This window comes from Sus scrofa, chromosome 12 (genome assembly GCF_054392235.1).
Source record: "Sus scrofa isolate SSC_HxYL_T2T_F1_AM1 chromosome 12, Sscrofa_HxYL_maternal_Yorkshire_Landrace_v2.0, whole genome shotgun sequence".
Lineage (NCBI taxonomy): Eukaryota > Metazoa > Chordata > Mammalia > Artiodactyla > Suidae > Sus > Sus scrofa.
Genome location: NC_139394.1, coordinates 18,719,056 through 18,739,855, shown reverse-complemented (window position 1 = coordinate 18,739,855; position 20,800 = coordinate 18,719,056). Strand labels below are relative to the sequence as shown.

Below are 20,800 nucleotides of genomic sequence, written 5' to 3'. Positions count from 1 at the left end.
ACAGGGGACAGAAGAGTAAGGCTGGTGGAGGGACTCAGAGCAAAGGGCTGGAAAATATAGTCCTGGCCCCCGGCTCCAGGGCACGGGAGACGCGTCAGGGGCAGGAGGAGGTGGAACGGACCTCTGATTCCATAGACCCAACCACTCCCAAGCGACCTCAGGACCCACCCACCAGGAGCGGGAGCTGGAGACAGTCAAGGGCGCTCAATGCTGGTGGGAACACTGAATTAAGAGGCAGGCGTCCCTCCCCCTGCAGGCCGCCTCCCCGGGGAGCCAGGCCGGAAGAAGGCTACAGCTGGGAGCAAGAGGCAGTGAAGCCTCCTGGGGGCCAACATACATCCAGAACCCAAGTGCCAGGACGGGACTGTGCTGGAGGACAGGGCGGAGGGTGGGGATGAAAGTAACAGATCAAGGCAGAGGTCAGAATGTTCTGTTCACTTAAAAACCATGTCTAAGGTCAAACTTGTATTAAAAAAAAAAATCCTGAGGACAGGGCCCTGTGGGGCTCAAAACTTCCATCCCTGTCTCCTTCCCTGAGCCCAAGCTCCTCTCTGTTCTCCGGGAATGGAGCCAGGCAGAGGCCACAGTAGGGACCAGAAGGCCAAACGCTCTTTCCTCTGGGGAGGGGCTCTGTGTTGGAGGCTTGGAGGCTCCTGGGTTAGGGACGACCGCCGCAGCGCCCAGACACGCTCTCGCGACGTGGAGTCCAGGTCACACCAGGTCCCAGCTCGAGTCCAGGAAGCCGCCCCGCGCAGGGCACAGGAGCTGCCAGGAGTCCAGCGCTCACATGGGGTAATTGAGCACAACATCCTGCTTGGCGAGCTCCAGCAACATAGGATCATCGAAGAACTTGCTGATGCTCACGTCCTCACTCAGGCCCTGCAAAGTGGGGGCGAATGCAAGCAATGAGCCCGGGTGGCGGGGGACTGACCTGTGCTTGAGCTGGGGGTCAGGTCGGGGGGTAGGGGGGATGTCAGCCGAGCTTATTTCTGGAGCCCTGCCTTCAGGGTGTCATCAGGGGGAGAAGAAGGCTCTCCCTTCCTGGCCAGGTCCAGCTGGCTGATGCCTACACAGACGGTGTCTCTCCATGCTGTGCGGTAAACTGCTCAGTCTTTAGAGAAAGGCCAAAAGGCAAGAAATGAACTGATCTAACTCCTGCCAAGACCCCTGGGGGTGAGGGGACGGCCATGGGCCCGAGGGGCACGTACCTTCCTGCGACGGGTTTTGATCATGAACTCCCGGGCCAGGTGAGGAGCTGGCTGTGGCTCCAAGGGGCGGATGACAATGCTCTTGTCCAGAGGATCACCGGGCACGATCTGAAAGGCAAAGTGGTTTCAGATGTTCCAGGCCGACCTCCCAGACTCAGGCCTAGAAGCAGGACTCTCCCCTAGGATGCTGGTAACCCCACTCAGGGCCCGGCAGGGGGAGAGGTCGGAAGGGACTGGCCCTGCAGAGGTGAGAGGCCACCCTGGGCAGCCGGTACCGTTTTCTTACCTGCCAATGGTGGAAGACAGACAAGGAAAAGGCCTGCCCCTGCGTGTGAGTCCGCAGATCAGTCTCGAAGCCAAAAGAGTCGATGGCCGGGATGAAAGCTTTGATGGTGTAGAGAGGGGAGCCAGGGATGGGAGCATCCTGAGTCACATGTCCCCTGAGACAGAAAAACAAAGGCTGAGTCCCCAGTCCTGCAGGGGTCAAAAGCAGAGAAGCGGCATACCCCCAAATGTTGACCATCAAAGAATCAGCACAAGCGTGCTAGAGAGGGCAGGGAGGGCCTGGGGCTCCAGCGAGTTCCCTGGGGAAGTCAAAGGGGCAGCGACCTCTGGGCAAGAGCGGAATGTGGACTGGACACTCTCATCATGGGCACGTTCCCGTGCGTCCTCCAGGAACTGAAGAGGGGGCTCCAGGAGAAACCTCAGATTTTAAGCTGAGGTCAGGCTGGAGACGGCCTCCTTCCTTTCCTCCTCCCTTCTAAAAACCAGCTCACCAGTTTTCAGGACTGGAGAGTGTGGGGAGGCCAACCCCTCCCTCTCCCCCCAGCAGCTGAGCTGCCCCTCGCCGCACTCTCCCTAAGGCGTCTGGCTGCTCACCTGCGCCTGGCCAGGACGGTGTAGACGGCAGAGACACAGTCTGCAGGGGCCTGGACCTCTACAAAGTAGTAGGGCTCCATCAGACGAGGAGTGGCCTGCAAGAGAGTAAGAAGAAAGGGTTCCTGGATTAGAGAAGGCTGGGGACTGAGAACCTGGTGAGCGGACAGGCTGGGGGGCGACAGCCTGGGCCCATGCCCTTACCATGAGGAAGGCAGAATAGACGACTCTCCTGGCTGTGGGGATGATTTGGCCCCCGCCCCGATGCAGGGGCTCCTGGGCAACCACTGCATCCAGGATCTTAAACTTGACATTTCGAATCACTGAAAAGCAAAAAGGAGAGCTGACTTAGGAGTGGTTCTGGCAGTAGTCAAGGGCACAAGGGCAGAGCAGCACTGCAGCTGCCTCAGGGCCAAGAAAGAGCCCCCTGCAGATGCGCATTCTAGTAGCATATGCGGAGGTCAGAGGTAAGCAGATGCCCGCAGTGCTGGTTTTAGGCCACGCTCGGACAGCATAAAGTGTCCCTACACATTTTCTTTTGCAGATATTTAATTATATGGGGATACGATTCATTCTAGCAATTGTACATGTGTTCCTCCCTCAGTCCCAATCCTGGTCTATAAACCACTCCAATCCCATCTTCCTTTTTCTTTGTCTTTTTAGGGCTGCACCTGCAGCATATGGAAGTTCCCAGGCTAGAGGTCGAATCGAGCTATAGCCACTGGCCTACACCACAGCTCATGGCAATGTGGGATCCTTAACCCACTGAGCGAGGCCAGGGATTGAACCCTCATCCTCATGGATATTCATCAGGTTCGTTACTGCTAAGCCACTAGGGGAACTCGCCCATCTTCCTCTTGATACCCTTCCTCAAACACATCCCAGAAATGAGGAGCAAATGTCAAACTAGAGATGACGTCCATTTCTAGGAGGTACCAAGCGGCAGCAGCAGGATAGGGAAGGAGAGGAAGCTGGCCCAGGACGTGGACTGGCCCTGTATGCCCCAAGCCACTTCTCCTGCCAGGTCCCAGAGAAGAGCCCAGCCCACTGCAGAGCCCCAGGTGCAAGGACCCTAGGGGACTGGGGTGGAGAAGGCAGAGGCGCTAGAGGACTTACACTCGTCACAGAGGGGCCCTTCCCTAGTTCCCCACTGGAAACCTTGAACGATGCTGTCCTTCACCGAGCCGAGAAGAGCCTTGTCCACCTGCACAAAACACGAGGGCCCTTCAGCAGTGACCCTGGCAACAGCCAAAGAGTTTAGAGGGAGGAGTGGGCAGGCACACCAGTCAAAGGGCACTCTCCTTCACCGGAAGATGCCGGATGCTCTCGGGGAAAGAACACCTTGTAGCTTCTCCCACTCGAGAGCTAGGAGACCGACGCGGCTCCCACCGCTCCCGCCGTACCTCAGAGGGCAGGGTGTCATCCACCAGGATGTTGGGGCCAGTGGCATCAGGGCCAAAAGCCCAGATGGAACGGGCAGCCAGCAGATCCCAGTCGTACTTGGTCTGGAAGAACTCGCCCAGCTTCTTCCTGGGGGAGGGAGGGGCCCGGGATGTCAGACAGTTCCGGGATTCACGGCTCCTCCACGGCTCTAGTCACCACAGCCTCGCCACACTGCACCCAGGACCGCAGAGAAGAGGAGGAGACCACACCGCTCCCGAGAGCGACGCGCTGTGGCGGAGAGCCCGCGGGGAAGCTGTCAGCGCGGGAATCCGAGCCCGTTCTCACCTGTTCCATGTGATCTGCACCACCTCGTTCTCTATGTCCTCGGCCAGGCCCTTCTCAAGGGGCTCAGCAATCATGGTGATCTTGTTCCTAGTCAGAAAGGACGTGGGTAACGAGGAGGGTCGCAGGACTATGGGAAGGGATGTTCTTAAGAAAAGGGGCACCGGAGTTCCCCTCGTGGCTCAGGGGTAACAAACCCGACTAGTAAGCAGGAGGATGCGGGTTCGAACCCTGGTCCTGCTCAGTGGGTTAAGGACCTGGCGCTGCCATGAGCTGTGGTATAGGTCACAGATGAGGCTTAGATCCTGTGTGGCTGTGGCTGTGGTGTAGGCTGGCAGCCACAGCTTCAATTTGACTCCTAGACTATATGGGAGCTTCCATATACCATGGGTGCTGCCCTAAAAAGACAAAAGAAAAAAAAAGGGTGACAAGGGGAAGAGCTAAGGCAGTGACATCACTGAAAGCCACAGGGGCAGAGTTGGGCCAAAAGGACTCATCTTCTGTCTTCTGGTTTTTTTTTGCCATGCCTACAGCATGCAGAAGTTTCGGAGCCAGGGATCAAACCCGTGCCATGGCAGTGACCTCAGAGCCACAGCAGTGACAATGCTGGATTTTTAACCTGCTGTACCACCAGGGCACTCCCCTGTTTTCTTTCATTTGAATCCATCACTATTTTAAAAAGTAACGTTTGGGGCAAATTTATTTTTGAAAGCTTTGAAAAGCATTTGTATATTACACAGTAAAACAGTAGAGGTGCTGCTAGGGAAAATTTTAAGACAGTCATGTTACACAGGGAAAAATGGCAATAAGAAAACGCACCCTGGAAGTAACTAAGGCAAAAAATTCCACAGCATGGTGTCCAAAGGCACAAGGGATGAGAGGGCTGGGGTAAAACTCCAGGGACCTGAGCACCCACAGCCTATGACTTAGGGGTCTCTACTGCCACCTCACTCGTGATTGGGATAGAGTTTTGGGGAGAGGAACATGTCCCCAGTGAGTCCCAGGGTCACTAGGACTCTCGGCTTACTTCTTATTGGGAGTTTCAGCAAAGCACTTGAGGGAGGACGTTTCCACTACTGTCTCACAAAACGTGACCACGGGGTCAGCCACCTGAGAAACAAAGCAGACTGTCAGGTTCTGACACTAGCTAGACTGACACCAGACTGACACTAGCTCTGCGAGAACCCTCATCCTAGTCAGCATTAGTGACAAGCATGACAGCAGGCTAAAGGCTGTACCTTCACTAGGAAGCCTGGAAAACCTGGGTAGTGCAGAATTTATGTTCCTGAGCCACTGGAGGAGCAAATCAGGGCCTAAATCAGAGACCCCCAGGGTATCTCTCAACATACATCATTCACTGCACAACCATGGGTGTGTGGGAGCCAGCTTTGGAGGCTGGCGAGGGCCCGTTCCATCCTCTACCCAGGACTTCTGCGCAGCACAGCTTTCCCTTGAAGCCCCCATGTGGCCCGCTTCTGGGAGACCCAGGGTCTTCCACAGCACCAGTCCTGGGCCAAGAGGAGCACCTGAGGTCACTCGTTGCCACCACCACATGGCCTTGGAGAAAACGTGTGTGTCAACAAAGAGACTGAGGGGAGTTCTCACAGTGGCTCAGACGTTAACGAATCCACCTAGCATCCATGAGGACACCGGTTCGATCCCTGGCCTTGCTCAGTGCGTTAAGGATCCGGTGTTGCCATGAGCTGCAGCGTAGGTTGCAGATGCGGCTCAGACCCTGTGTTGCTGTGGCTGTGGCTGTGGCCAGCAGCTGTAGTTCTGATTTGACCCCAGCCAGGGAACCTCCATGTGCTGCAGATGTGGCCCTAAAAAGCAAAAAATACAACAAAACAAAAAACAAAGAGACTGAGGGGCTACACCAAGACTTCACAATGAATCCAGAAGAGCCAGTTCCCACTCTCTGCTCGAAACCATCTACTCCAAGTCCTAATCACCACAGATGGGTTAACAGCACAACTCTTTTTTCCTTTTCTTTTTGGCCGCCCCATGGTGTGCATATGGAGTTCCCGGGCCAGGAATCAGATCTGAGCTGCAAGTGTGACCTACACCAAAGCTACAAGCAACACTGGATCCTTAACCCACTGTGCCGGGCCGGGGATCAAACCTGCATCCTGGCGCTGCAGCGATGCCACCAATCCCGTTGTGCCACAATGGGAGCGCCATAATGGTGCAACTATTTTCTTAACAGAAGGCTACGAATAACTTTGGCTTGGGAACCCTGAATGTGAATGTAGGACACTGAGAATAACCCCCACTGAAGGGGAAAAACCAGGTCTGAACTTTTCCCACAGATGGACAACAGATCATGCTTTTCCCACACGCATCTCCTCCCCCAACAACCCCTCTCCCCTTGGACCTTCCTGGGGAATCAGGGCTTTAGTCACTTGTAAAATCAGTCTGGAGCTGTGAGCCAAGCTCCTGGCCGAGCAGCTGCTTTACCTTGATGTCTATCTCCGAGTACATCTTCCGCAAGTCGTGCATCACACAATCCAGGTAGAGCTCCCCAGTACCCAGAATCACGTGCTCGCCAGACTCTTCCACCTGAAACACAGCCACCCAGGCGGTCACAGGCTGGGCTCTCCTGTGCCAGCAGCAGCAGAGAGAGAACCAAGGCTAGAACCCGGCAGGAGGGGCACAAACCCACTCCTCAGTGCCAATTCCAGCCACTTCAGGAAGGACCAGTGGGCAGCAGCAACCTACCCGTCAGTCCTCAAGACACCCGGACCACTGGGCACAGTGCTGCTGGGCCTGCGGTCACGGATGGAATTCCCACCTTAGCCATGGAGGGAAAACCCTGCTCTGTCTGTGGACACAAGCTGACCTTTCAGCCCTGCCAACTTCTCAGAAAGGTTCGCTGGCAGGCTCAGAGTGCAGAAGGATCAGAGTGTCTCACATGTTCCTCTATGTTTTTTGGAAACTCAATCCAAGTGTACTTCCCATGGATCGTCTTTTCCATCTAAAGACATCAGTAGAGATGCGCAGGCGTGTGCCCTCCCTCCGACACAAACGGATCTTGTTCTGCCTTCGAATGATACTCAACAGATGAGGGCTAGCCGCTGATGCAGGGCTGCTGGAAGCAGCAGATCAGAGCCGCCTGGTGGATGCGAAGCAGCGGGCAGCACAAGCACGGAGCCCCCAGTGGGGCACAGGGGGCTCAGCAGCTGCTGCGGCCCAGGGCCTACCTTGGTGGTGAGCGACGGGTAGCTCTTGTTGACCTTGCGCAGGCCGTCCAGCATCTTGGGCAGCTCGGAGGGGTTGACCGGTTCCACAGCGATCTTGATAACAGAGGTGGTGTTGAACTTCAAGGGCCGGAAAATCTGAGCCTGAGACCCAAGAAGCAGACATGTGAGGCCACCTGGAAGCAGACTATCCCCCTAAATGGGGGCCAAGGTGCCGCTTGGAGGCAACGGAAGGGCCATTTATTTTGGCAGAACAAAGAGAGGTGGGAAAGAACCAAAGGAGCCTCTCCTAGTTCCTAGTGTCTGAGTACAAGGAGGGTCAGATCCAGAAGGACAGGCCATGCCGAGGCCTGGAAGCAGCAGAGACTCCAGGTTGGTCCACTACAAGTCTGCTGCTTGTTGCTCACGTGTGCTGTGGCTCCTTGTGACCCTCTAGCTTAAGCCAAACCAGTTGCCCCTTCAGAAACTCTACCTCCTCATTGCCTCGGGGCTCAGTTATGGTCGCTGTCTTCACAATTGGTTGGTCAACACCTTCGATCAGAACCCAGTTGCCAGCAGGAACGCGGTTCACTTCAATGTGGTACCTGGAGCAGCATCCAATAAGCAGCAATGGAACTTGGGCAGAGTATTGAGTCCATAAAAAGTTACTGAGCACCAGCTCTGTGCCAGGCACCAAGCCAGGAGTGGGGTGAGCAAAACAGACACATTCTAGCAGGGGAGGGATGCAATGAAAAATTAATGACACAGAAGTTCCTGTCGTGGCTCAGCAGAAATGAATCTGACTAGTATCCATGAGGACACAGGTTCCATCCCTGGCCTCACTCAGGGGGTTAAGAATCCGGCGTTGCCCTGAGCTGTGGTGTAGGTCACAGACGTGGCTCGGATCTGGCGTGGCTGTGGCTGTGGCTGGAGGCTGTAGCTCTGATTCAACTCCTAGCCTGGGAACTTCCACGGCACAGGCCTAAAAAAACAAAAAAAAAAAATCCCAAACAAACAGAAAAACCAATCATACGGCCACACATATACATGTAAGTGGTTACAAACTTAAGTGCCACAAAAGAAAAACTAAGGTTATTATATGAAGATAAAACAGGCAAATCTAATGCCAGCTGGGTGTTGGTAGTAAGCAAGCCACTGCCCACGGGGTAGAATGTAGGAAGAGACCAAAAGCACCACAGAAGATACTACAGCTCTCTGAGTGCTTTAATTTCCTTCTGACTTCTAGGGGAAAAGGGGCTGCTGGTGAGACACAGCAGCCACCCTAGGCACAGGAACTGCCTCGGTTCTGTTTTTTTTTTTTTTTGCCAAGCATGTGGAAGTTCCTGGGCCAGGCACTGAACCCACACCACAGCAGCAACTTGAGCTGCTGCAGTGACAATGCAGGATCCTTAACCTGCTGGGCCGCAAAAGGACTCCACGGGAATTCCCGTCGTGGTGCAGTGGTTAACGAATCTGACTAGGAACCATGAGGTTGCGGGTTCAGTCCCTGGCCTTGCTCAGTGGGTTAAAGATCCGGTGTTACCGTGAGCTGTGGTGTAGGTCACAGACGCGGTTCGGATCCTGCATTGCTGTGGCTCTGGTGTAGGCCTGCGGCTATAGCTCCGATTCGACCCCTAGCCTGGGAACCTCCACATGCCATGGAAGCAGCCCTAGAAATAAGGCAAAAAGACAAAAAAAAAAAAAAAAAAAAGGACTCCACGGTTCTGCTTTCTAGCTAAGATGCCAAAGTTATGAACCGACAAGCAGCCCCGAAGTGGGGCTACATTTTTGATTCAGCTGATCGGGATGCTATGAGGGATCTAGCAAAGTCTTCTATTTTGGTCAGAGAATAGTCAGTGGAGGTTGGGAAATAAGTTCTTTGGGGAATGAAGAGGAAGAAAGGATTAAGAAGAGTAAACACAGACATCCTGCTACACAAATTCACACAAACCATCCAAAACGCAAAGGCAGGGCTCTTGGCATCATCCCGGCGGTAGGTGCCTTTCAGCCCTAACGACCTTGGGTAGTAAGAGCTAGACGTCAACAAATCTGCCGAGGGGGGCATCTCAGCCTCAGCATGGGGAGCCAGCCAGCCACTTCGTTTCTCAGGAGGACCAGCCCTTCAGCTCCCTGGGGCAGTTTCAGGGCAGAGGCCGGGCACACCCCCAGGGCTCTGGTGCGCAGTACCTGGCCACAGAGATCCAGAGGCGGCCCACAGTGCATATCTGGGAGTCCTCCTCATCCTCCAGGGTGTAGTTCTCCCCTAGGACCTTCACGGGCTGCCCGGCGTGGATGGTGCCGCTCAGCACTCGACCAAAGGCGTGAAATTGAACTCCATCATCCGTACTGTACATCTTGGTAGTGTGGCACATCAGGGGACCCTGGAGGTGGGGACAGAGTAGCCTCAACCACACATACGCTCTGGATGAGTACCACTGTCGCCACCTCCCTTGTCAGCAGTGACCTGAGCTCCACAAGCAGGCAGCCCTCCTGGAGGAAGAGACGTGATGACCTCCTGGGAGAATGCCAACAAGGCCTCCCTGCTCAGTGAACAGATGTCACAGGCAGAGCAAAAAAACCCAACAATAAAAAACCCTCTTCCTTTTTCCTGGGTGGGTGGGATGAGCGCCCTGGGGAAGAGCAGCAGTTTAGAGCAGCAGGCTAGCACTGCTACTCTGCATGACTGTTACGATTGCCTCCCATTTCCTCCAAAGAGGAAACTCACAATTCTCCACTGGCTGTAATGTTCGTGCCAGGAAAAAACTAGTTTACCTATGGAATGACTGCGAACGATTTCTTTTTTAAAAGCCAGGATGGCCAAGGTTAGCTACCATCTGTTGAATCTTTACTGTCAGGCACCGTGCTAAGCACAACCGTGATACATGCTTTGGATTCAGGTCAGTCTGACTGTGCTCGTGGGGATGACATGCAAGGATGGAAAGGAGAGCATCACTGCTGTGACCAGGAGGCAGTATTCCCACAGCGGAGGGGAGGAGACTCAGAGAACTAGGGCCCAGGGTCCCTTACATCAGGGTCACAGTCACTCATGGCCTCGCCGAGGTCGGAGTCCACACCGCCAGTGTACGTGTGCTCAATCTTGGGCTTGGCGCCCACCTTTGGAGAGGGGATATGCTGCACACACATGTCCACAAAGCCTGTGGAGGGAGAAGAGAAAGCCATGACTACACATCTCCCAGGGGAGGTGAGGGGGAGTTCTGACCCACTCACGATGGTCACAGAGCTGAAAGTGAGGGAACTGATTTTCAGCTCTGAAAGCTATGGTCCTGTGATTCTAGGGGGAGGTGACATCCTGTTTCCTGGGTGGATGCTGCTCAAAGATTTGGAGTCACACCGATGCCAGGGAAGAGCAAGAGCAGGTCTCTGTGGTTCTCTGGAACTCAGCTGACAAAATCTTTAGAGCATCTGTATCAATCCGGGACTTTTTAAGCACTTACTGAGCACTGACATAGAACAAAATAAGCACCCCGACTCTTCCTTTTAGAGCTGCTTAGAATCATCTCTGAATTGACTCTTCCCTTTGGGAAACACTGCCTATGTTTCTGTTCAGTAAGTTACCCTGTTTTCTAACAGTCCATAAGCCATACGAGAGAGACCCTCCATTAGCACCTGGGGTGCCCAGCATGTCTGCTTTGAGTTGGGATCTCCCATGTCAGACTGATGGCCAGCCCAGAATGAACTACTCAAATTGCGCACTTTGGGGATTCAGACACCTAATTCCCACCAGACTTAGAATTAACACACTGCGGGGAGGGCCCTTGGCCAGCACCTCTTCCACCTCCCTTAGTTTGCACATTGAGAAATTAGAGTCAGAAGGACTGAGTGGCTGGCCCAGGGCCAGAGCAGCTCTGATCAAGACTCGGGTCTTTTCTCAACCAGTCTGGGGCTTGTTCTGCATAATTAAAATGCCAGGAAGAGGAGCTTGGGGAAAGGGAGATTTGAATCTATGACACCTCTCAAGTCCAAGCCTCATGCTGTTCCCACCATGTTACAATGCCCTCGAGCGCACCTTTCTGACTGCCCCCTGGCAAAAATGCCAGACCCTCAGAATCTGCTTCCCACTCCCCTTTATTTGCAAGGTCCTTCTGGTAGGAAAATTTAACTGCTTTTGTTTTCCCAAGCTAGAGTTCTTGGTACCATCCACTAAGTAAAACTGCTAGGGAAAAACCCAGGTATGCTGTATCCTGACCTGCAATCTACTGAAAACTGCCTCAGATCTCTAAATACCCATGTACCACGGGGTGGGGAAAAGGTGGCAGGAAACGGTGATGACGACGCACTCTTTATTACCTGTGAACTCGCCAAAGAATTTTTTGCAGACCAGCCTGAGCAGGGGGCGGATGTTCAGCTTCAGCTCCTCCTTGGTCAGGTGGATGCCAAGCTCATCCAGGGTCCTTGGGAGGCTGGTGTCCACGTCACCCACAACCTGTGACAGGACCAGACACCGCATCAGCTCTGGGGATAGCCCAGGGTGTAGGTACAGAGGACAAGGCAGGGCCAAAGGGCGATATGAAGGGTCACTGAACAGCGTTCTCTTCCACCGGGAGCGCTCTGGGCATGGATATCAATTTGGTTTCAGGGAAATCTTCTGTACCTACACTTCAAATCAACCTTGTGTGCAGCAGGCGTGGTTAAATGCCCACACCAGCCTATAGACCTGGTCCTCTCAGACAGGCTGCTGTCCGTGCTGCCCCCTCGTGTCTGAAAAGCAGCGTCTCATCTCGCTCAGGAAATCCCCTACCCTTCCTTCCCTGTTTAGAGCCATCTTAGATTTAGAGGGTCACCGCATTGGAAAGAACCAAAAAAGGTCACCTAGCAGTCCGTCGCTGTCAGGATGGGGCCAAACTAAATCATCCTCGGCTGACCCAAGGTCTTTCCTGAGACAGCCTCTATAAATTTCTTTTATTAATCCATTCCGATCTGACACAAGATATAAAGTCATTTCCAGCACTAATAAATCTTAATTGTGTTATTTTGTCTTGTTGCTATGTTTTAGAATTTTGTCAGTTGGAATGGCCACACACATTCTGTGTATGTGTGTGTGTTCACTGTACACAGTGCTTATTAAACACTTGCATAAACACGTACCACAGTTATAAAGTGTAACTGTCTTGGGAGGAAGGGCTGTATGAGAATTCCCCTACAATGTTACTACTCTTTTTGTTCTGCCTTCCAGGTAGAATAAAAATCATACAAATGCAACGTTACATTCTTTTAATTGGAGCATCCCACATGCTTAATTAACTACCTCCTCACCACTGTCTGATGCACCCTTTTTCAATGTGACAAGCATCACAGTCATTAAAATCAAGCTCATACAGCCACTCTTTCTTTCTTGTTTTTATCTTTTGCTTTTTAGCACCTATGGCATATGGAGGTTCCCAGGCTAGGGGTCGAATTGGAGCTATAGCTGCCAGCCTACACCACAGCCACAGCAACATCAGATCTGAGCTGCATCTGCGACCTACAGCACAGCTCAGGGCAACACCAGATCCTTAACCCACTGAGAGAGGTCAGGGATTGAACCTGCAATCTCATGGATCCTAGTAGGGTTCATTTCCGCCGTGACACGAGGGGAACTCCCAGCCATTCTTTCAATGGCTGCAAAATACTTCATTTTATGGGTTGTACCATAATTCCATAATCAGATTCTCACTGATGAACATTTATTTCCAGTTCTTTCTCCCCTTTCCTGTTGTTATAAATAATGCTGTAACAAATACATACACACATATATACACTTACGAGGACTTTCATGTGAAACAACTATACCTGTAAGTGTAACTTAGGGCTATCCCACCCTGGGCCCTATAACCGAAACTATTATTTGTTTATTTTTTAAATTTTATGGTCACACCTGCAGCATATGGAAGTTCCTGGGCTAGGAATTGAATCTGAGCCACAGCTGGGACCTACACTGCAGCTGTGGCAACACCAGATCCTTTAACCCACTGTGCTGGGGACCTGCACTTCCACAGTGACCAGAGCCACTGCAGCTGGATTCTTAACCCACTGTGCCACGGCAGGAACTCCCCAAACTATTATTTCTCAAGTGTCACCTTCCACTGACCTGTTAGTCAAAACCGTTGTATAACTTTTCTCTAGGCTGTGCCTTCTCCATCTCCCCCTTTATGCTGATCTCAACAGCACTTCGAGGACTGCAATGTCCTAGAGTCCCGACAACTGGTGACCAGCCTCCCTCACACTGAGTAATACAAAAACAAGCAGCTTGGGGCAGCAGGAAGTCAAGTTTACCAGCTTTTCCACTTGGGCTCACAAGGGCAGACTGGAGCCAGGTGGCCTGACTCACTCACCTGAGCGAGGATCTTATAAAGGGGCTCCAAGATAAACTCCACGAAGCTCCTCTGGGAGCTGCTGGTCGGGGCTTTTTTTGTGAACTTTCGCCTAAAGAGATCAAGAGTTACGAGTGGTCCAGGAGGGAGAAGGCAGTGTCACCAACCCCAAGGGTGTTTCCTAAATTCTGAATCTGCACAAAGCCGAGGGAAGGAATGTGTGTGACCATGCATGCCTTGGATGAGCTGTGGAGACCTCGAGGGAAACAGCCTCTCACCCTTTTAGAGCTCAGGAAGGAGGAGGAAAGACAGCAGTTCACATTTAATAAAAAAGTAGGTTTTACGCTTAGGAACTTTGTCCTCACTTACTGGGCAAATGGCACACCCTCTAGAGTCACTTCCCACACTCAACTTACGTCTTGGGGTTGAAATAGATGTCACCCCAGAGTCTTTTAGCAAATTCCTGGTAGTTAATATCCCCTATAAGAAAAAAACGCATACAATTATAATCTATTCCTCAAAGTATTGTTCAAATTGTTCTGGTGTCCCAAGTGGTTTCTAGCTGAGGAATTTCCTTTCCAAGGTCCAGACATTTCCTTCTACCCAGGCAGGCAGACAAGGATGTGGAGGCACCAAGGACAGGATTGGCCCAAAGCTGATGAGATGATGCTGGAGACAAAATGAGCACCCAGGCAGCTCACCCCCAGCACACGTCTGCCCGGACTATGGACAAGGGTACAGTTCATATTCTTTCCCTTGCTGGAATAGCCTCGACTGCCTATGTGCTGTCCTGTCTGCACCTAAACCCTGCCACTTGTGGCAATGGGGCTCAATAGTGCCCCCGTCCCTTCCTGACCCACTGAAGCTCTGCTCTGCTGCCAGCGTGGGCAACCTCCCAACTGCAGCACCACGCTGACACTCTGTCTACCCTAAACCTCTAGAAGGCAGACACCCAGCCCTCTGGAGAGAAAACACCAAAGCCAACCTTTGTGTCGACTTTTATCACTTGATATTTTCAGCTGGTCTGCAACTGCTAAACCTCATCAGACTGAACGCAGCAACTATGGCTCTTAAAGTTCAAGATCTTCTGAGTCAAGAGCTCCTATTACACTCCGTTGGTTCCCTGATACCACCAACTATCTCGTGGACAGTTCTACCCAGATGTCAGACTGTTACCTCTTGCTCGAGACGGCATAAAGGCAATTCATCACCTTTTCCTCCAGCCACACTGCCCCAGACTTTCTCTTTCAGTGAAGCCATCATGGGCACTTTATCCAAGCTCAAAATCTCTTTCTTCCCCACTTTGTTAACTACCAAATTCTTCCTCTCTTTCCCACGGTACTAGTTACTGAACCTCTCCCTCCTCCATGAACCGCAGCGCCTTTCACACCCCCCTCCCCATCACTGCACTTAACCCAGGCGGCACTGGACCCACTGGACCGGGCTGCTCCAGCACTCAAGAACCAGGCCTTTGGGGGAAAAAATCTAATTGTAATGTATACATGTAAGGATAACCTGACACCCTTGCTGTACAGTGGGAAAATTAAAAAAATATATTAAAAAAAAAAAAAAGAACCAGGCCTAGTGCATAACACGAGGTTCATAATAAACGCTCAAAGAATGAGCAAACGCTTCTCTGCTCCACCTTAGAGATAACATGAAGCCAGCAGTCACAGTCCTGTATCTGAACACTGGCGAAAACATCTAAACAGGCGATGCTGCCCGTGCCCTTCCTCTCTCTGGTCAATCTTTTGTGAGTCTGCACATGTATCTGGCTCCAATCTTTATTAGCTCCTTACTGCCGACAGGATCATGTCGAAATTCCTTAACCTAGCACTCCAAATCCTCCTCGGTGTGGTCCCAACCCAGCCTGCCAGGAGTTTTACTTCAGCACATCTCCTTGGTGACAGTCCTCTGTTACAGGGCAGTTCATGGGCCAAGGCCGCCTGCCTCTGTGCCTCCTTTCCCAACCCAGCGTGTCCGGGCCTCCTAACCCCTCCTCTCCACTGTCCGAGCCCTGTCTCCTTCGTGCAGTCTTCTCCGACCCCTGGGCCTTTGGAACTGACTTCCCCTCCGAATTCTCTCAGCCCTACCTGCCCACGTCAGCCACCTGGCCCCCCAGCCCTCACCACCTTACACTGCCGCTCATCAGCGTGGGAAGCTGTCTACCCAGTGGACAAGTTCCCAGGAGTCAGGTTATTCATCATGCTCTGGATTCCTGGTAAGAGGACATGGTATCAATTTTGGGAGGATGGTGTGATAGAAAAAGCACCAAAGTGGACTCTAGTCCCAACACCAGCAATAAGTTCCGTGTCCCTGGGCAGAGTTTTCCCACGTGTAGAACGAAGGTGATGGACTCAGCGATCTCTGTCTGACAGCCCTTCCAATGCTGACTTTCCAAGGTTTGTTTTTTTTTTTTAATTATTATTATTATTATATTTTCTAGGGCTGCACTCGCAGCATATGGAGGTTCCCAGGCTAGGGGTCAAATCAGAGCTGTAGCTGCTGACCTTCGCCGCAGCCACAGCAACTCGGGATCCAAGCTGCGTCTGCAACCTACACCACAGCTCATGGCAACGCCGGATCCTCAACCCACTGAGAGAGGCCAGGGATCAAACCTGCAACCTCATGGTTCCTAGTCGGATTCGTTAACCACTGAGCCACGACAGGAACTCCAGGTTTTTGTTTTTTGTCTTTTTAGGGCCCACACTCGAAGCACTTGGAAGTTCTTGGGCTAGGGGTCGAACTGCAGCTACAGCTATTGGCCTGCAGCTACCACAGCCACAGAAACATAGGATCCAAGCCGCATCTTCGACCTACACCACAGCTCAGGGCAACGCCGGATCTTTAACCCACTGAGCAAGGCCTGGGATCAAATCCAAATCCTCTTGGATACAGGTTAGGTTCTTAACCCACTGAGCTACAATGGGAACTCCAAAATCAAGTTTTAATTGGCCCATTTTTTCCCATCAGAGTGAACGTTTTTCACACTGATAGAGGCAGGACCACTGACTGGTGTGAACAGAAACACTGGCACTGTGAGGCCTCCCACTGAGCTTATCTCCTCAGCTCCCAAAACAGGGGCAATAACAACACCTGGGAAGTACAGTATTCGACACACACGACCCACATGACACAGAGGACGTGGTTCCTACTGGAATCTGAGGGACGGGAGGGGCGGAGGTGGCGAGCCCAGGAACCTCTGAAGATTTGGGAAGCTGGTCTCAGGGCTGTGGTGTGGAGGCTCCAGGGGCCTATAAAGTCATCCCATTGGGCGTCCGAGTGGACTGCAGACCACTGCAAACTCTCAAGCGGGCCTACAGAAGTTCCATATGCCTGGATACGGTCGGAAAGCCAGCTGGAAGCACCGGCTTTGAGGAAGACTCCATCTTTGAGGAAGAGGCCTGCACAGCTCTGTGGGCATGGATAATCCCTTTTTTCTTTCCTGCCTACAACCATGGCACACGGAAGTTCCCTCTCCAGGAATCAAATTCGAGCCACAGCTACAATCTATGCTACAGCTAGGACAACTCTAGATCCTCAACCCACTTTGCCAGGCCAGGGATCAAACCTGTGCTGCCACACAGACAACCAGACCCTTAATCTGCTGTGTCACAGAGGGAACTCTGCTAATTCCTTTTTATTTTTTTATTTTTTATTTTTAATTTTTTTTGTCTTTTTGTCTTTTTGTTGTTGTTGTTGTTGCTATTTCTTGGGCCGCTCCCGCGGCATATGGAGGTTCCCAGGCTAGGGGTTGAATCGGAGCTGTAGCCACCGGCCTACGCCAGAGCCACAGCAACGTGGGATCCGAGCCGCGTCTGCAACCTACACCACAGCTCACGGCAACGCCGGACCGTTAACCCACCGAGCAAGGGCAGGGACCGAACCCGCGACCTCATGGTTCCTAGTCGGATTCGTTAACCACTGCGCCACGACGGGAACTCCTGCTAATTCCTTTTTGATAAAATCTGTGTCACTCTAGGAGATTTATTCCTAACATGAGCTTCCTCTTCACCCACTTTTTCCCAGTCACCTTTATCCTTCGATTGTTTAGAAACCACGAAGCCTGAGGAAAGAGCTTCAGGGCCCAAAAGAGGCCCAAATGTGATAATAGTTGATAAAAGGCTCCCTGAGGCAGGGGACTCTGGCATGAAGCCCATTTCTAAACCATTTAGCAGCAAAGGCACACAAGACTCAGGGGAAGCTGGCGAGGCAGACTGCCAGCCAGAGCTTACCAAAGGTGTCAGCATAGATCTTGGCAAAGGAGCCCAGTGTGAAGCAGATGCTGTACTGGGAGCTGGAGAAGCAGACGTTGCCCAGGAGCGGGGAAAGGATCAGGTTCTCGTCGGTGGAATACATGCTGAAACAGAGACGGTCGTGAGCACAGGGTCAGGCTGGGCAGCAGCGCTGGCACAACACTACGGGTGAAGGGCACGGGCTCAACATCACAGCCTCTCTCCAGCGCTCGCCCTCGGAAGGGGCTTGCGTAATACACTCAGCTTGGCCAAAAGCCCGGTCCAAGAAAGTGACATGATGGAGCTGTTCCCTAACTCCCAGTAACAAGATGATTTCCCAGAGCAGGGAACATTTTGCAGGATCCTAGAGAAGTTAACTGCACTGGACACATAAGGGGAAACTTGGAGGACAGGGACAAAGACCTTGGGACACAGGAAATGAATCTAATGTGATAAGACGGGAGTACATTTTAGAGAAGCCTCCGTTTCATAAATACAGACATAAACACCAATATAAGTAAAGAATGAAAGAAAAGGAAGAGCAACTCTGCTCCCCACTCTCACTGCCCTGCTCTTTATTGTCTTGTTTGGCTTTGCTTTGCAAATTCATGTTAAAAGCCACACAGAAGCCACAGCACCTAAGGTCACTTGCATTTATTAAAAACGCAGCTGTATGCAGGGATCAAATCCACCAACCCTAGCCTTCCTGACACACTGCTTCATGGCATTTCTTAATTCAGAGATGAAGGTACTGGCTTATAAAGAGCAGTCCCCCACCACACTCCCCAGTTGTGCTCCCTAGAGGCAACTGCTTTCAACTCCTTTAAAGCTGCTTCTAGAACATTTACCTCTATATTTCTAAATAATACATTTACGTTGCTTTTTCTTTCTTTCTTTTTTTTTTTTTGGTCTTTTGTCTTTTTAGGGCCACACTTGCAGCATATGGAGGTTCCCAGGCTAGGGGTCTGATTGGAGCTATGGCTGCCAGCCTACGCCAAAGCCACACCAGATCCAAGCCCTGTCTGCAACCTATACCACAGCTCATGGCAACGCCAGGTCCTTAACCCACTGAGCGAGGCCATGGTTCCTAGTCGAATTCATTTCCGCTGTGCCACGACAGGAACTCCTGTTGCTATTTCTTGTTTGGCGGTTGAGATGTGACTTCTTTTTGGTCACGCCTGTAGCACCTGGAAGTTCCTGCAGCAGTGACAACGCCGGATCCTTAACCCGTTGCACCACAGGAACGCTCCATATTTAATCTATTCTCCAAAGCTGCCCAATGCTATGTTCTAAGTGTTACATGTACTATTTCATTTCTGGTAATACCTCACTATATAAGTAGTACTATTCCTTTTTTTTTTTTTTTTTTGCTTTTAGGGCCACACCCATGGCATATGGAAATTCCCAGGCTAGGGGGTGATTTGGAGCTACAGGTGCCGGTCTATGCCACAGCTCACGGCCACACCGGATCCCTGACCCACGGAGCAAGGCCAGGGATTGAACCCGAATCTTCGTGGATACTAGTTGGATTCGCTTCCACTGTGCCATGACGGGAACTCCAGTACTATTCCCTTTTTACAGATGTGGACCTGAGGCCCTACAAGCTCAGGGAACCTTACATGTTTGGTACGGGTGAAGATGAGCCTGATTCTAGGGCTCAGGGTACTGAGCACAGGGCTATACTGAAGACGTGTGGTGAGCTGCACATCTGGTTAAGGAATGGAGTCAATCCCTGCAAAGCCACAGAATGTGCCCCTAGCTAAGTCCAGTAAGCACATCCACGTATGCCAAGAAATCAGAGTTGCCCCCAGAGGTGTTCAAGGTCCATGCCCAGGATTCCTCTACCTTATCAATCCATTGACCTCATCTACGATGTGACGCAGCTTGTAATACGCGTCAGTGGGAGGCAGCTTCAGCTCCAGGATTAGCCGGTCAATCTTGTTGATGCACACGGTGACCGCCAGCCTCTCCTGCACGGCGTGCTTGATCAGCCGCTCTGTGTTCAGCATCACCTGAGAGACATGAGGTTCAGAAGGTGATGATCGGAGCAAAGAGGGCAGAAAAGTCCAAAGCAGAGCCAAAGAAGGCACTGTTTTAAAATATGAAGGACGTGGAAAAGAAGATCTGGGGAAACAGATTGTTGGGGGGAGGAAGAGGGTATCTTGTCCAACAGCAGATGCAGGAATTTTTTGTCTTTTGTCTTTTTAGGGCCGCACCTGCATCATATGGAGGTTCCCAGGATAGGGGTTGAATTGGAGCTGCAGCTGCCGGCCTACACCACAGCCACAGCAACGATGGATCCGAGCTATGTCATGCACTGCAGCTCACGGCAACACTAGATCCTTAACCCAACAAGTGAGGCCAAGGACAGAACTCATATCCTCACGGATGCCAGTCGGGTTCTTAACCCACTGAGCCACAATGGGAATTTCAGACTCAGGAATTTTAAGAGGGCACCTTGCAGGATTGAGAAATGAAGAAATGTTGGGAGTCAGGTCTCTGTGTGCTAGAGAAGGCTTAGGAAGCCGCAGTGGTACTGAAATGGAATGCTGGGCGTTAGGATGAACTCGTGTTTTTTTTTTTTTTTTTTTTTTTTTTTTTTTTGCTATTTTTTGGGCCGCTCCCGCGGCATATGGAGGTTCCCAGGCTAGGGGTCTAATCGGAGCTGTAGCCACTGGCCTACGCCAGAGCCACAGCAACGCAGGATCCGAGCCGCGTCTGCAACCTACACCACAGCTCATGGCAACGCTGGATCCTTAACCCATTGAGCAAGGCCAGGTATCAAACCCGCAACTTCATGGTTCCTAGTTGAATTCATTAACCACTGTGCCACGATGGGAACTCCAACTCGTGTTTTTTTCTTCTTTTTCGGTGAACTAATGGTTTTTAATATATGTGCCTAGAAACAGTTACAGATACATAGGGGTGAATGTTACCTGTGTTCAGTGAAAAGTCCTCGAAGCAATATGCCCCAGTAGCAATAAATATGCCCTAATCTTTGTTTCCAAATACCAGTCCTCAGTAGAAGGAGCCAGAGCTCCTTGGAGAAGCAGCTGACTCCAAGACTGGGGCAGGGAAAGCACAAGATGAGTTTAGGGCATCTTTCTGTGCCTACAAGAAGATGGGGCACGTCAAAAGGATAAAGAAGTCAGCCTGAAGGAGTTCTCACTAGCCAGAGGGATTGGTGGTGTCCCTATAGCACGAGAACACAGGTTCAATTCCCGGCCTGGCACAGTGAGTTAAAGGATCAGGTGTTGCCACAGCTGCAG

At 51.8% G+C, this 20,800-nt stretch overlaps 1 protein-coding gene across 1 annotated transcript in view; it reads right to left on the bottom strand.

Moving 5' to 3' along the window:
* Positions 1 to 428: 428 nt before the first annotated feature.
* EFTUD2 (elongation factor Tu GTP binding domain containing 2) overlaps positions 429 to 20,800 on the bottom strand; it is a 40,357-nt gene continuing 19,985 nt past the window's right edge. The window contains exons 10-28 of the mRNA XM_003131332.5: positions 19,377 to 19,543; positions 17,532 to 17,656; positions 13,713 to 13,776; positions 13,318 to 13,408; positions 11,294 to 11,429; positions 10,013 to 10,140; positions 9,173 to 9,366; positions 7,479 to 7,590; positions 7,010 to 7,150; positions 6,267 to 6,368; positions 4,837 to 4,919; positions 3,813 to 3,899; positions 3,488 to 3,614; positions 3,201 to 3,288; positions 2,289 to 2,407; positions 2,088 to 2,182; positions 1,495 to 1,648; positions 1,209 to 1,316; positions 429 to 879 (exon numbers count right to left, since the gene is read on the bottom strand). Coding sequence (XP_003131380.1) covers positions 784 to 879; positions 1,209 to 1,316; positions 1,495 to 1,648; positions 2,088 to 2,182; positions 2,289 to 2,407; positions 3,201 to 3,288; positions 3,488 to 3,614; positions 3,813 to 3,899; positions 4,837 to 4,919; positions 6,267 to 6,368; positions 7,010 to 7,150; positions 7,479 to 7,590; positions 9,173 to 9,366; positions 10,013 to 10,140; positions 11,294 to 11,429; positions 13,318 to 13,408; positions 13,713 to 13,776; positions 17,532 to 17,656; positions 19,377 to 19,543 — 2,217 coding nt within the window. The 3' untranslated portion in view covers positions 429 to 783. The remainder of the gene's footprint in view (positions 880 to 1,208; positions 1,317 to 1,494; positions 1,649 to 2,087; positions 2,183 to 2,288; positions 2,408 to 3,200; positions 3,289 to 3,487; positions 3,615 to 3,812; positions 3,900 to 4,836; positions 4,920 to 6,266; positions 6,369 to 7,009; positions 7,151 to 7,478; positions 7,591 to 9,172; positions 9,367 to 10,012; positions 10,141 to 11,293; positions 11,430 to 13,317; positions 13,409 to 13,712; positions 13,777 to 17,531; positions 17,657 to 19,376; positions 19,544 to 20,800) is intronic.